Source organism: Nyctibius grandis, chromosome 3 (genome assembly GCF_013368605.1).
Source record: "Nyctibius grandis isolate bNycGra1 chromosome 3, bNycGra1.pri, whole genome shotgun sequence".
Lineage (NCBI taxonomy): Eukaryota > Metazoa > Chordata > Aves > Nyctibiiformes > Nyctibiidae > Nyctibius > Nyctibius grandis.
The window spans coordinates 83816124-83833048 of record NC_090660.1 but is presented as its reverse complement, the minus strand read 5'-3'; the positions used below and the strand labels follow the sequence as shown (position 1 = coordinate 83833048).

Sequence of the window (16925 nt, the reverse complement as noted above, 5' to 3'; positions counted from 1 at the left end):
TTTCCCCAAATGCTAAAACATCAGGTTCCTAACATGTTCATAATAGCTTATAAATGGCATTTTGATTGGTTGTTTAGCTTCCCCTAAAGGGAATTCCTGAAGAAAAACATTCAGAAGTTAAACATAACTTATTCAAGATAAGATCTGAAGATACAAAGAATTAAAGATCAGTCCTGGTAAAATTATCACTTCCCAGATTTGGTGGACTTTCTGACAGAAAGTTTCATCTCAGGAGAAGAGTTGCTACATCTGGTTACCACAAGATACATCTGGTCCACACCTGTCACCTCAGCTAGTATATTACATGTAATTAATTGTATCAGGTAGTGTATTAAGATTTCATAAATATTCACTTTTGCACCAGTAACAAAGTATTACAAGATCCATAATGTAGAGCAAAGCATACTGCAGCCTTTACCACATAATCTTTCACTATACAATATCTTAACACCACCAATGTTGGCTGATGCAACACTAAAACTGTATGACCTAAATAAGAAACTGAATTGGACATTTCAAAGCTGCTTATGTTCAACAGGTTCCCCAGACTTTCAAAGGCCAACTTTTATCAGATAATGCATCACAAATGTGAGATTTTTTTTTCCTACAACATGCATGTATCTCTGTGACTTTCAAATAAGAATAAGAAACAAAAAGAGGCAATAACTAGAATACACATCTTCCATTTATTACATATCCTACTTTTTTTTTAATGCATTGATTCATACATACATTTCATATACACTACCTTGATTGACTTATCCATATCACTGTAACACAGAGAATTGAGAGAGACCTTAAAGGGCCTCCAAACAGGATTCAGGTTGTTTTTGATAACCTGTTAAAAAAAAAAAAAGCCAGAATAGTATTGTTCACGAGAGTGGAAAGTAGTCATTGTAATTGGTGATACCTTCATGCCACGATTTTTGTAAGCAAAAACAGTAGACTAATGCTGCTGTCTATCACTTCCTGCAATCCAAATCCTAACATATAGGATACAAACAAACTAAACATTCCTAACATACAATACTATTGTCCAAAAGAGGTGGTATCTTTCAACTCCATATTTTTCCAGACTGCACTGTGATCTACTATATCATTCAACTACTACACTGCAAAAATCTGAATTTGTCATTACATAAATATTGATACTGTTGTTTTTTTTTTTTTTTTAATAAGAACACATATATACATACACACAAACATATATAAAAGCATGACTTACCAAAAAAATATGGAAAAAGATTACATTGGAATTTCTGAATACATCATTGCTCTGGAGATCACAACTCACTCCTGCATATAGTTATTCTGAAATGCCACTTACTGATGTTCCCTCAAGAAATTCATGGTATAGTTAAGCAGAAATAGTGCATGAGGATAAAGAGACACCCTACTGCATACAGTCTCTCAAGCTGAGTATCACTAAATAAGTGATATTTAAGAATAATACTGAAGAACGTGCAGAATATGTCGACTGGAAAGTATCTGTAATATACCCAATACACCAAATAATGATCTTAGAAAGCACAAGAAACTACACACAACAAGCAATACTTTATTAATAATACCTAATAATAGTAATACTTATACTTCCAGCACTGTAGGAGTGCAGAGAAACAAATCTCTCTTTTGAAAATGCAAATAGTAAGTAATAGTAACATAGAAAGGTTTTAAAAAATCTGTAACATAAAGAATGAATCCTCCAGACAGTTCTAGCCAGGAACAGCAAATTCTGGATTCATTACTGAAATTGAAGATGACTGAAATCCTCATGGAAAAGATACCTTTTATGCAGAAGAACCACCTCATAAGAGAAACTATTTTTACACATCTGACACAAAAAGGATTTATACTTCTTCAACATTCGTGTTTCAAAATTACTATGGTCACCACTTCAAAACCTCAGTTGTGACTAAGGCCTGAACTTCCACTACAGCGAGACATTTTGAACCTACTCCTACCCTCTGACTTGCTGCCACAGGAACTCTGCACCTTCACCTGGGTGGAAGGCTGCTGCTGCTGCTGAGTCACGTTTTTCCCTCACTGGGCAGTATCTTTGGCTTGCCCTTGCTATGCAAGTGTTCGGTATAATTACTTTCATTAGTAAATGGTACAGCTAGGTGACACTGACATAAGAACAGCACAGTCACACAAATGCCCAAGTTCTAACCTCGGAGCAGCACTGAGACAGATGTCCCTGTGTCAGCATGCAGTACCTTTTCAAAACACTTGTTTTCTTCTAGATGGCAGAAAGTTTAAAAAAAAAAAAGTATTTTCCTTTAAAATAGGATAGCATAAACCAGAACCAGAGTAAGGTAGACTTCCTGTCCTATCAGATAATCAGTGGAAGTGCTGAGGTGATTTCTAACTGGTCTGCATGTCAACTACCAGACCATTCTCTCCTTTTTGTAAGGCACTGTACGTCTAGTGCTGTGATATAGTGGAAATCAAATAATCTTAATCTCTGGTTGTTAACTGAAAATATCCTACCTCTGTTCTGTGAACCATCACCCAGTTTCCATCTCCAGTCTGCTTGTGGAATTCCAGATAAGGATCTGACTTTCCAAAAAAATCCTGTATTTAAAGAACATGTAATTATCCCAGAACAGCCTGTGGCATGAATGCCATTAAATGCTAGTTAAAACACACTTAGATTAACAAAAAGTAAACTAAATATTCAGAGAACAGAAGCTTTAGATGAAGAAATCCAAGTCTGATTATATTACCACCTGTGAAAGAGAGGAAGAAAACAGGGCATGTCTGTCAATGCAGGATAAAAGTTCTGCAGTGTCCATATATGAAATACCTGACAGTTCAAGCAAAAGAATATTTATACTAATAAGCACTATGATGGATAGTTAGGAAACTAAGGATTTCATCCAGTTCAAAAAAGTATCATTAAATTGACTTGGAAAAATAATATTTTTTTCTATTATTTTTTTTAATTTTGTTTTTCAATGTCTTTCTACAGTATTTTTAGCCAGCCTCAAAATATTTAACATAACAGATTTCTACACTCCAAGTACACTCTTTAGCATTTATTTGAGCGAGCTAACAGGTAATCATTTATACAACTATTCAAACCAATGGAAATACCAAAACTCCCTTATCTTTATAATTAAATGTAAAGATTTACATCTAAATGGAAGCATGCTATTCATGGAATATCCCTGCAATGCACTTGTCTTATTTAGAAATAAGTGATAATTCATTTCAAAACAGTCAATGAAGTTACTCTGAAGCAATCTTTCTTCAACTTCTTTTTTAGTGTAAGGAAAATCCTAATGGATTTAATTCTTTCAGCAAAAAATCATTGAATCATAGAATGCTTTGGGTTGGAAGGGACCTTAAAGATCATCTAGTTCCAACACCCCTGCCACAGGCAGGGACACCTTTCCACTAGACCAGGTTGCTCAGAGCCCCATCCAGCCTGGCCTTAAACACTGCCAGGGAGGGGGCAGCCACAGCTTCTCTGGGCAACCTGTTCCAGTGTCTCACTACCCTCACAGGAAAGAATTTCTTCCTCATATCTAATCTAAATCTACCCTCCTTCAGTTTAAAACCATTCCCCCTCGTCCTGTCACTACTTGCCCTTGTAAAAAGTCCCTCTCCCGCTTTCCTGGAGGCCCCCTTCAGGTACTAGAAGGTTGCTAGAAGGTCTCTTTGGAGCCTTCTCTTCTCCAGGCTGAACAGCCCCAACGCTCTCAGCCTCTCTTCATAGGAGAGGTGCTCCAGCCCTCTCATCATCTTCGTGGCCCTCCTCTGGACTCGTTCTAACAGCTCCATGTCCTTCTTATGTTTGGGGCCCCAGAGCTGGACGCAGTACTCCAGGTGGGGTCTCACAAGAGAGGAGTAGAGGGGCAGAACCACCTCCCTCAGCCTGCTGGCCATGCTGCTTTTGATGCAGCCCAGGATATGGTTGGCCTTCTGGGCTGTAATCGCACATTGCTGGCTCATGTTGAGCTTCTCGTCAACCATCACCCCCAAGTCCTTCTCCTCAGGGCTGCTCTCAATCTATTCTCGGCCCAGCCTGTATTTGTGCTTGGATTGCCTTGACCCACATGCAGGACCTTGCACTTGGCCTTATTGAACTTCATGCGGTTCAGACAGGCCCAGCTCTCAAGCCTGTCAAGATCCCTCTGGATGGCATCCCTTCCCTTCAGAGTGTCGACCGCACCACACAGCTTGGTGTTGTCTGCAAACTTGCTGAGGGCAACTCAATCCCACTGTCCATATCGCCAACAAAGATGTTAAACAGGGCCGGTCCCAATACTGACTCCTGAGGAACGCCACTCGTCACTGGTGTCCACTTGGACATCGAGCCGTTGACTGTAACTCTTTGAGTGTGACCATCAAGCCAACTCCTTATCCACTGAGTGGTCCAATAAGAAAGAACATTTTAATGTTTCCTGTTTGGACAAGATTCTGATTTTAGTACTTTATCAAAGAAAAGGCAATCACTTAAATACCTTATTGTCCAGTTTCCTTGCTTCTACTTCCAATACAACCACCCTGTTATCCTTCACCTCTTCTGCTGTAATCTAGATAGGCAAACAAAATAAATTACTTATTTTGTATTCAGGAACTACATAGTTTTCTCATACTCACAACACTTATCACAGGTCCATTAAAAAAATTCATATTTGCTCACAAATGAAATTAAGAAATTAAGAAATGGGGTGGAGGGAGGGAGAAACAATTTGATTTGACATGGGGATTCACTAGATGATGACACTGACAATTAAAGACACTGCCCAAACAGTAGCACATCAGATGCCCTAATTATTTTGATGGATGCAATGAGACTTCTGGATGCAAAAGGCGGGCTGCTCTCCTTTTGGATGATAAAGAAATATTAGTGCACAATTAGTGCAAAAAAAATGCTTTAAGATACTTTTTTATAGTACTGTAGATTAGACACGCTGTGTTCAAGCTACTAACTAACTTAAGAAACCCCACAAAAACATTGAAGGATAAATGTTGAAGAGATTTATTGTCTTAATTGTCTTACCATAATACTTCCTCTTCCAGCAGGTCTGCCATTTTTAAGTACTAATGGTTTTGTTACAGTCCTGCTAGAAACTATCTGCCAAGACAAAATTTGAGTATCAAGCATTATTAGTGCAATTTAATAGATTTTCAAAGGAATTAAATGAGATAGTGAGATATTTTCACTTTAGGAATTTTTCCTTCATCATGAAGAAGGCAGCATTACATTTACTTCCCATGATCTCCTATAAATAAATAGGTAATACTCGATACACTTCAAAATTTTAAAATACATATGCAGATGAACACATACAGGTCAGGAGTAATATGAAAGTAAAAGTCTTGTAGTAACATGATACACATACATGGACAAAGATAATAATCTTAAGTTCCAATCTCAAATTGTTCTGAAGTCTTTCACACATACCATTCAAACACATGCAAGCCATGTTTCATAAACAGCTTCAGCAAACAGATTTATAAACACGTTTATCATGCAAACAAACATCAGCCTCCCCCTGCAGTGTTTCTAGTCGATTTTTTTTATCCTCTCCAGGCAATGCTTTCTCAGAAGTGTGTCCACTCATTCTACAGGTCCTTCTTTACTTTAAAAAGGAACAATTAATTTTAAATTGTTACTGAATTTCATTTCATAATGCCTCCATCTTCATAATGCTTTAGACATAGGGGAGGAAAAATCCCAAGACTCTCCTGAGAAGAAGTGCCTTCAAAGAATCTATTAGAAAGAACAAGTTAAAAAGGAGCTGCTTGATTGTGATAGCACCAATAGCAGAATTTGACAGGGAAATGACAATTTGAAATCAACAGTAGGCAGAATGAGAATCACTGCTTGCCTTGAGTGGAAAGCAAATTACAACATTAAGATGGCTCTTGTGAACACTCTTACGTTGCTATACACCAATTCTCTTTCTATGGAGCACAAAAGATTAAGAATTTTAGTATTAGAGCAAATAAACAGCAATTACTACTTTGTGCTCATTGACAGTCCACTTACAGCAATCTGGACAGTCACCATTCTAGAGTACATTTCAGGGCATCATCTCAAGACCTGTTGCAAATAAAATGTATATACACTGAACTGAGGCTTGAAGAAAAACAAATGAAGGGAATCCTATTCAACTTCACAGTACCCCAACTACACAGGAATATAGTGATAAATTTAAGGTAAAAGTGGTTAATGATTTGCACTAACTTATGTTTTCTTAATTCTAAGGGAAATCATCTGCATACTTACTTGTCCCAGTGTACATTCAAATTCTCCTAAGAAGTCATCATCACTCAGATCAAAGGTTTTGTTATCGATGTCATATATTCCAAATTTAAGTTTCTGAACAAGTTCAAAATAGTAATCAATTAGGAATTTCTTGGCAAACTTTGGGTTCAAGGAATTCTTAACTCTTTCTGTGCGATCAACCTGCAGTTAGAAAGATATCACTTTATCCAGTACTTCACCAACTAAACAAGCACTCAAATCAAATAACACATTATTAAAGACTTTCAAAATTTCTTCTTAGTGTAAAGTATAAAGCCATAAGCCATATCCTTCCTACAAACCTTTCATCAAATATAAATAACCACATTATATTACAAAACCCACTGCTGCAAGTCAGAGATATTTGAGGACCTGTTTTTCTGTGCTCTCTGTAAGGATTATATATTCCTGCATAGGGAAGACCAACATAAAAATGGTATATTGCCAAATCCACGATAAGACCCTAGTTTTGGAGTACTGTATTTATGAAAGCACATTAAAGCACTTGGAAGGCTTCTTCTGTTCGTCCACACATGGCTGGGGGAACAGTGCTAAAATCAGACAGGTGTAAGTATTTATTAGAAAACTATTATTAGTGTGCTACCTGTAGAACTATTATAGACATAATCTAATGAAAAGTATTCAGAGGTGCTGGCACATAATTAAAACATTTTAATGAAATCATATGCTCTAGTGTTTTAAAAGGTCCAACAAGTTAGACTGTTTTTAGCAGATTCACACTGTACCTCATACCACTGCTGACCACTCGTGTTCTGGAGAAGCACACACAGCGGGTCTGACTTGGAACCAACATCTTTATCCAAGAGATTGGTGCAGGCAATAGTCAGCTCCACCTTTGTCACACACTGTGCCGCCATTTGTTAAGCTAGAAAGCAGCAACAGAAATCATTATTTTAAACACAGGCTAAAAAGCAAACAGTGAGGTTGTCACAATGCATTAATTCTCTGACTGATCATTAGAACTGTTAGCTTGTCAGGAGAGAGATTTGAGGCTCCAAATGCAAATTTTAAGATTTCTGATGTACCAACATTACGGTATTACTGTGATACTCTTGGCTTTGCCACATAGGTATAAAACTTCATTTCAAAATCTGCACATAAGAAACAAGATCAGGTTTCTTGGAATGCTTGAGGAACCAAATGGAAAACAGGATACACCACAAAGAAAGCACAGTGGTTTGAACTGCCAACAATAAAACTTCGCAAGCTTTAAATTACATCCTGTAAAGCCCACATGAATGTCAGTATCTTATAATGTAGATATTAATAATAATGCAATGAATAAGGAAAAAAATCATATGATATACTCCCCCACCAAACCTTTATAACAAAACGCTGAAGCCATGAGCATGGCAGAATTGGAAAAGGAGTTTAAGTGGGTAACAGGAATAGGATCTTGCTTTAGTACATCTTCAAAAACAGCTACAATTTTTAATAATAGGGATAAACAAAGTCAAGTAACAACTGAGAATTAGGAGGAAGTGTTCTTTCTGGAGGTTCATTTAAAAAAGAACAACTGAACGCTTTCTTACATTTCCTCTTAACTATCTCAATCATTCTCCACTGGAGCTGAAAAGACCAGCAGATACTACAGACCTACAGAAACAACTTCATTATCCGTTACGAATCCCACTCTAGGATAACGTGCATTTGCAAGCCTAACCAGGTCTGATCAGCAGATATTTTCTATATTAAAAAAATCTCTGTAATTACACTCTTCAAGAATACAGTTGATCATTTCCAACACCTCCTTCGGAGGTGAGCCTCTATAGTACAACTGTCCTTGACAATAAACAGAATAAGGAAGGAAAGGCACTTGCTTCTATCTAGCCAGCTCACTTGCATCATGCACATATAGCGTACTTGAACATGAAACTCTACTTAACCCAACCCAACCCATCTCTCTTCCTTTCACTGCATTCATATGACTTTTGGTGAAAAAGAACTTTCTTTAGAGGCAAAAAAGGAAAGGAAGATGGGAGGCTTCCTGTATTCCACTAGGGCACACGTCACATGTTGCCTCTCCATCTCTGTTTTGCTATCTTAGAGAGGGACCTTTCGAAGACTAAAGTAAATATAAATTATCTGTAAAGGAACCAGTCAAACATCCATGCACATACATTATTGTTAAGCATGTCAGATTCATGGAAATCCTTCTGCACCTCCCAAACACCTAAACATGATTCCATCTTTCAGTATCTTTTGCTCTCATGACTTTATCAAGTTTCAGTCATTGTCCTTGAGGCGAAAAAAAAGTGAAGCTCTAAGTATTTAAATTGGTTTTAAACCATTTTTTTTTTTTAGACATAGAAAGCATACCTTTAAAAAGCAGCCTGCCCCCTTTTTCCTGGTTCTCTTTTGATACTGGTATTTTCCATTCCCTACTGCTTTCCTGGCTACCAGACAGAGCTCATTAACGGTCAGTGGCTTTGCCCATAGAATCCAGTGCAGACCAGTGCGTGACTCCTTAATGGCTGTTTCCAGAAAAACAACTTTCTGCTGACAAAATGATGCTCTAATACTCACTGATGCTGCAACAGCAAGTAAAAAGGGTTTTCATGAAATTAAACAGAAGTCAAACTTGAATTGAGACGTATTTCTCAAAACAGTCAATATTTTCTTTATCTAACTTCCCTGAAACTCATTATTATTATGAGTATCCAGAAGGACTTGTAGCCAGATTTCTTTTGTTAATGTTTCCAAAATCACTGGAAAATGGATAGCATCCAGTCAACCTAAAAATCTGGTCAGCTTTTTCTACTTAGCCTCTGTGTGTGTGTGCATGTCCCACTTCTCTTACATCACAAGTACTTTCTCACATGAATACATCAATCCTGTTAACTCCCTCTCCTCCTTCACATGTCACCGACTCTCTCACTATGCATCTAATGTGGGAAAAGAGCAGATGTAGCAAAAGAGGTGCTGTGCAAAAAGCATCCTTTAACACACAGAGAAAGGAAGAATAAAAAACCTGCTTCCTTTCCCTGAAATACAAATGCTCTTGTTTGAGACCTAATAATTGCATCCATATTAGATAAAAGTCAACTTATAACAAGAACACGCATTTATCCAAGTGGAGGACATTCAACTTGAAACCCAGATACAAAAGTAAAATTTCCCAAATCCTGAGATGGTCCTTTAATCTATTCCGTTTCCAGTTTTGCAAAATCCATGATGAAAAATAATGCAAGGCATTTTCCTCAGAGTTTGAGACAACAAGGAATTAATATTTGTATAATGGGTTGAAGAGGTCTGTCATCCTTCTAATGCATTTCAAGAAATAATTTTGCTATTTTACTTGAAAAAAAGGCAACATGGTTATCCAAAATACCATAAGACTGATATGTTTTACAGTAAAGAGTTGTATACAACCTGATTTTCAATAATGTTATAAACATTAGAAGTTAGTAAAATACTTGTGAGAAAAAGTCATATCTCATTAACCCAAAACAGTATTTACGGTAGTGAAGCTCAATACATAAAAAACAGATACTTTTCTTAAAACACAGCAGTCATTACAGAACTTGTAGAGGGCATACAGGTGTTTCGCATGTGAACTCAGAACTCTTTTGAACAGCAACAGCTGTTGCAGCTCTGCATATGCTGCATGAATCCTCGTAATCCCATACGGCATAAAAGGAAGAATGACTTCAGCTACACCCAATTCTCCTCACGTCTGAAAGCCTGTGTTAGCTGAAAACTTCCAAAACAGGTTTGGGAGGGGGGTGGTAGGATTCCTAAAGATGATAAACATCCTCAAGGATCAGAATCACTGTCAGGTAAGTAAGCATGCTCTTTTTGAAGACTTGATGGAATAGAGTCTGGCAAATTGCAGTCTCTTCAGGATGGTAGAAACAAGAAATCACAGCTGCACTAGTGTATTACCTCTTGACATATCATTCTACCACACTATCAGATCTAGTAGGTAAATCAGATGTAAAATACTCTAGATATATGACTGGATTACTTGCACATTTGGGATACTGGAATAACTTTACATGGACAGGTGATATTGTTTGGGCTCTGGTAGGATGAGCCTTGACTGTCAGTAAGTTACATCACATATCAAGAGACTTATTTATTCAATTAGTTATTGTTATGAAAGTAACTGTGCTCCCCATTGGCCAAATATAATTAAAACCTCTGCTTTTCTCAAGCTATCAACTGTCTGTTCTCCACGTAGGGTACACCATAAGTGAGGCAAAGCACATCAGAATGGGGCCAGATGACAGCTCAATAGTCCTTTTTATTGCATTAGCTTTTATGACCACAGAAACGTATCAAGCTCTTAAAAAACCACCAACAATTCTGGACAGAAGACTGAAAATTACTATATAAACTGTATGGCAGAACTTGCAACATCCAGACTCTGAACTACAGCAATGTCCAGTCACAAAGGAGGTACTTGTTCCTCAGGAACATGATTAGTCAACTAAGTATATTACGAGTCCTTCTGCTTGAGCTGTCATTATCAAAGCAAAACTCTTAAGTCAAGGACTAGTCTTGTCTCACAGTTCCACTGATCATAATGTCCATTGAATTCCACTAATGATTCTATTGAAGATAAGTGGCATCCATCAAATAACCCAGCCAATGTCTGCTTTTCAACAGAAACTGTAAACATGGCATTTTACTTGGAAAGGAACAGATCTATTATAAGAATAATCTTCTAACAGAGCGCTTGGGAACTGTCAGACTGAAGCAATCCTGTCAATGCTGCAATACCAGAGAGCATAGGCTTACCCAGATAACCTTCCAGAGTAGTACAGTGATATGTCCATAACCACAGGTGCTTCCCAATCTGACAAACAGAAATACATAACTACAAGAAGACAAAAGGACTAATGAGGTGAGCACTCCTCTAGCTGGGTTTGGTATCACTGCCTTTAGTCACAAGTCTCAAACCTATTCTGATGTAAGCTATTGCTGTCATAGAACATTTCCTAGTTCCTGTGAACTACGAATGACACGAGACCAAAAATCCATATTTTGTAGTTACCTCAGGGCCAGATAGACACAGAAAAAGCAGAGGAAACATTTCAGAACTTGCTAATATAAGTCTATTCCTGATTAGCTAATCTTGTAGCTATAATGATACACTTAGGCATTTTATGCAAACCGTGTGACAGACTGAAAAAGTCAGTACCGTATACAAGCAGTGCTCTGATCCTTCTTGGATTATTAAGTATTTCCCACGAACCTGGGCAGATGGCAACATGGAAATAAATTACTTATTCAGACAGATTAGAAAAATGGAAGTCTTGAACCAAGCCTAAACCTGAAATAATGCACATGAAGCTTTATGTTCTGAACATTCAGTATATGCAATTGTTCAGTGTCTGGTCTTTCAGACAGGACTAAGATACCGTTTCTTGCAAATAGAAATTTCTGTAGTAAAGATCTCCAAGGCCTGTATTCCTTAGAACCTCTTTTACTGCATCTCAGACCAAGCAGTAACAGCACTTCTTGCAACAGCCTTTCACAAGAAGGGTTCTGGCGAAGAGCCTGCACAAAGACGGACAAAACTAGATTTAAATTAAAATAACCTGGGAGACAACATCTATCTGACAGTATAACCTACCCAATCCATAATCTCAGTGTAGTCCTCTAGCATCTCTTTATCACAGTTGCATATGCAACGAGCAGGGAATGACAACATACTCCCAGGAAATGTCACGTCTGCTGCAAAAAGCTGACAATGAAATTATGACAAACTGATCCTTCTTTCCGCTGATGGGGTTAGTTGCGACACAATTTCTAGTGATCTTGGACGACATGTATATAAATGTATAATTAAAAAAATCTCAAAATAACCCTTCAATTGTCAAGGAAACAGACCACCTCACAGTAGCTGACATTTCATATGAAGTCATAGAGCCTAAGATTGCTTCATAAACTATTTTCAACACTGCATTTGAAAACTAGAGGCTTCTCTAAAAATCATACTTCTAAATCTGAATTCTGGCTCCTCTCTTTCTCTCTCTTTACAGGCAATACAGCTGATAAAATTCTCATGTGGCACTAGCTGATGTGCTCACAAGTTGAATAACAGAAGCAGCTGAAAGTAATAAACCTCAACTTGAATTGTTCTGTAAGTATTTGAAGAATCACACAAAACCTTGAGTGTAAGCTACATCTTCTCACACTCACTATTTAGTATGCACAAAGGAATTATATCATTTTTAACTGAACAAGTGAGATTACGCTGATAAAACCCTAATGACACAGAACTCATTTTACTTGGGATTATGCCAAACAAAAATAAGAGCTAGTACTTCAGAAATCTGAGGCATATGAGTGTGTTAGAAGGGAGACATTGTTTTCTCTATGGGAAATGAATCATTATTTATACAAGCTTCATCACACTCAGGCAGGTCAAATATTTATCTACTGGATTGGTAATACACTGGTGTAACAAGTCAGGCAACTATTTGTAGATAGTTCCTATATATAAAAATTTATCATTAAGTTACATTGCCAAAGGATATATTTAGAATTCTATTTAAAAAAAATCCCACTGTGCAGATCAGAAACCATCAATTTGACTTCTAGGACACCTGTTCACAAGATGACTTAGAAACAGCCATTGCTAAGTATCCTTCTGTTGACTTTTTTATTCCTGAATATGTGTGTTCACCCTTTAGGCATACGTTTAATGCTGAAGGTTCTTCCCAGCATCCTCCTCACACAAGTATTTTAAGAATTTTGGGTGATGTTTTGATCCAAGTGAGCTAAACTATAAAAGGTAATATTATGCCCTGAACGAGAAAATTAAGAAACACGGATCTCCTGACTTCAAAATTTAGTTGTTTTAAGCAGACAGCATTCAACCAGGGGAAAACGTTCCCTGCATATATGTTTTATCAGAATATTTTTATGTCAATTACTTTATGGAAAACAATCTATCGACTATGCAATTTTAATAGTATCTTAAATTGTGTATTCTTCATTGCAATTTCTCTGTGTAGAGTCACTGACTGACTTTACATAATTAATATTATCCAGAAGAAAGAAAAACTTGTAGCTCACTAAAACTTGCTGCGTTTTATTGCAGAAACAAGGTGCAAGACTAACCCTTCTTACAGTCTCTTTCAAGTCTGGCATGTAACACTTCACCATTACAAATACCAGTTCTTAAAAACGAGTTTCTGGTAACTTACCTCATAGGTCTGCCTCTGGGCTTCTCAGCAAAAGGCTAAAGCTTCAACAGTAGCATTAAAATGTGAAATGAAAGGAAAATAAAACCAAGAACTGCTATTCCCATATATCAATCAAAGTAACAGGTTCAAATGCATATACTTTGAGGAACTACAGCTCCTCTTAAAATAAGTAACCTGTCCAACAGTTTTATGTGCCCATGACAGCAGCACTGTGAAGATTATTTATGGGAAACTCGGAGCCTTTGTTAGAGAACAAAGTACAATATGAATTAGATATTTTAAAAGTCCAGTAAGAAATGCCCTTTAAGAACAAAGCTCAGATTACCTTTTTTGCCCTATTCATTTAATACTTTTTCTTCCAATAAGGTGATAGTGCTTTAAAGTAAGTAGACAAAAATCAGTGGCTTGCAAGCTCCCAATATGGCTTACGCTCTAAGAAACCTATACTTTCCTATGCTGCTCAGGGTCGTCTAATAAAAATCCATAAAAAGACTATCCCACAATGCTCCGGCATATCGTTTTTTATCTCAGTATAAACAATAACACTAACTTCAAACTGACAGTCACAAAATTATGCTTTACTATAGCCCAGATATATTTCAAACGTTCCTATAGGCAAACCAAGAGCTCTCCAGCCAGCTGTCCTTCAGTTCTGTATCATAGCAGCTACTTGCACTCTGCATTCACTGTGCCTGGGAGGCATCATACATGCTCTGTACATACACAGGTAGTGGCTCTGAACACAGGCACACAGCCATAGTGCTGCTTCCTGGAACAATCAGACTATTGCACATGTGCTAACCACCTATCGCGAGGATTTAGTAATAACCCTCCTGGATGTGAGGAGCACCAGAAGCAAGTTGCCACCACTAGAACTAATTCAGCTGGCTACTAACTGTGCCTTGAATAAAGCACTGAGTGAAAATATGCACTCGATCCAGCTACAGGATGGGAAGGACCTACAGGATTCTGTGGTCTTCATTCAACCACAAAAGTATGAAGCAAGGCTGTTTCTTAAACAGAAGCTTGGACCCAGCAACCCAGCTCCAAAACTACATTCAGAAATCCTTCAAATGCTTAATAATGCCATTTTTAAATCCCTGGGCAACTCATCTAAAGCAATATTAAAGACAAACCAAAGAAATCAAACATAAAACAGTAAAGAGAACCATAATTCTACTTCCTGTCTACTTGTTTCCACAAGCCACACCACAACTTCAAATGTGATGCTAGAAGGGGCTGTTTATTAATCTTAAGACTAATTGATCCAAGAATAGAAGTAACTTTGTTGGGCTTAACAGAAACTAATACCTACAAATACTAACTTGATCATGTATTACTTATGTTGGAAAAGCTCCCTGACTTTCACTGAAAAATAAACAGAATCAATAAGGAAGGACAAAACATATCTTACTACTTACCTGCGTCCCTAAAGGCATTTCCTAAAGAAAACCATGGTAATCATAGAATGGTTTGGGTTGGAAGGGACCTTAAAGATCATCTAGTTCCAACCTTCCTGCCATGGGCAGGGACAGTTTCCACTAGACCAGGTTGCCCAAAGCCCCGTCCTACCTGGCCTTGAACACTGCCAGGGAGGTGGATGACAGCACCTGATTCTAAATCAGAATAATGGGGAAAACAAACACGAACTCCACTCCAGGTAATAACATTAACCTACCTGTGGAGTTGAGATTTTAGTTTTATTACCCCTAGAAGAAGGATCTTTCGTGGTGTTTGCACAAAACAGCTACTATGGCTTTCCTCTAGCCTTAAATTCTGAAGAAACATTAATGCCTTGGGCATAACACAAGGCTGTAAAAACACTGTGGTACAGCACTGCTACCTTGGAATTCTGACAAATAACATTTAATAATGGCTTAACTATTCAACCTACCGGAAATGGACTTTTGCTTTCAACAACTGAACTAAAATTAGTCTAACGGTCACATATAATGGACTTGCATAGATTAATTCTGAGACATTTAACACAAACATACTCGTTGGAAAAACACTGCATTCTCCCTAACATCATAAAACAGAAAGACCTCTGTCTGGTTCTCCTTGCTCCTCTACACATCATTCTTGCTTACTTTTTTTTTCTTCTAATGCTTACTGGTGCTCTGCATACCCTTGGAAAAATCTTACCTCTGTGATTATACATATATAAAGTTAAAATTTAAAACTCCATTTAAAAAAATAACCTGGGATTAAGTTTGACTCTAATTAATTCTACTAAATAATTTTTTTTGTACTACCACAGAAATACCTTTAACTTGAATGTTTGGAGACATAAAACTCCCAAGAAAACAAACGTAAGTTCTGGAGGCAGGGTGATGTGTATTACCTTAATGCACTTTGAAGATATGAGTATGGAAGCAAAAGTGAAGAGCTTTCATGTTTTAACTTTTCCCTAGTGGAAGAGTAAATTATGACAACACGCACATCAGCTAAGGTTTTTCTTACAGATACGATGCAACTGCAACAAAGAAAGCAAAAACAACAACCCACTCTAACAGCAGCTCAGGAAGAACAGCAGATGTGTTTTCAGGAACGATGGCGACTTCTGACAGTCTCCTTTCTGAAGGGGGAGGGCGCTCTTCAGAGTAGTATCACACCGCCATGGAGATCAACACCCAGGACTTAAAAAGTTCTGGCGTACAGCTGTAACTGCACCGAGTTACACTACCTGAGGGACGGCGACCCAGACGACTGATCCCTCGAGCTCTGCACAACTTTGTGTCCAGTTCCCCGCAGACAGCTACCGGTCTCCGGGAGCGGGCCGGCCACCTGGGGGATGTTTCACCAGGGCAGATGGTTAGGACAGCTGGGAACCGCCGCCTGCAGCCGGAGAGGGGCGGCCTCCCCAGCCCTCCCCGGCCCGGCCCGGTCTCCCCGCCCCAGCCCCACTCGTCTCTCAGCCGTACGAAGCGGCAGACCCCGCCTGCCCGGAGGGGTGGAGCGGCTCAGGCGGGCGGCAGCTCGAAGGAACGACGCGCAGAAGGCATCAACTCCCTCTGCCCAGGCCGGAAGGGGAGCAAACCACGCGGCAAACGGGCTGACGGACGCCCTGCGCGGCCAGGCGGGCGGAACACTCGCCCCTGAGGCGAGGCAAGGGAAGGCGACGGGGCCCCACCAGGCAACGGGCCGCCGTCCCCGGGGCCCCGAGCGCTCTGCCTCGCCCGCGGACAACGCCCAGCCCAGCCCCGCCCCGAACAGCGGCATGGCGCGCAACGCCGCTCCCCCGCGGAACAGCCACAGCCCCTCACTCCCGCCGTCGGACCCCTTACCTATCAGGGCCGCCGGAGGCTGCGGAGGCTGCGGACCCCTGGCGCCGGCGGCGGCCACGCCCATGCCAACCGGGCGCGCCCCGCCCCGGGGCCGCCGTGGGGTAGGGGCGCATGCGCAGACTGCCCCTCTCCCTCCACGCCCACCCTCCTCGCCCTCGGCCGGCGACCTGGCGGGGGTCGGGGCGTGGCGCG

At 39.3% G+C, this 16925-nt stretch overlaps 1 protein-coding gene across 3 annotated transcripts in view; it reads right to left on the bottom strand.

Moving 5' to 3' along the window:
- CPNE3 (copine 3) overlaps nt 1-16819 on the bottom strand; it is a 78409-nt gene extending 61590 nt beyond the window's left edge. For all 3 annotated transcript variants that reach the window (XM_068397174.1, XM_068397173.1, XM_068397172.1), the window contains exons 1-8: nt 16734-16819; nt 16133-16233; nt 7012-7151; nt 6248-6427; nt 5015-5089; nt 4473-4544; nt 2494-2577; nt 749-838 (exon numbers count right to left, since the gene is read on the bottom strand). In XM_068397174.1, coding sequence (XP_068253275.1) covers nt 749-838; nt 2494-2577; nt 4473-4544; nt 5015-5089; nt 6248-6427; nt 7012-7143 — 633 coding nt within the window. In that variant the 5' untranslated portion in view covers nt 7144-7151; nt 16133-16233; nt 16734-16819. The remainder of the gene's footprint in view (nt 1-748; nt 839-2493; nt 2578-4472; nt 4545-5014; nt 5090-6247; nt 6428-7011; nt 7152-16132; nt 16234-16733) is intronic.
- Between the last annotated feature and the right edge of the window lie 106 nt (nt 16820-16925).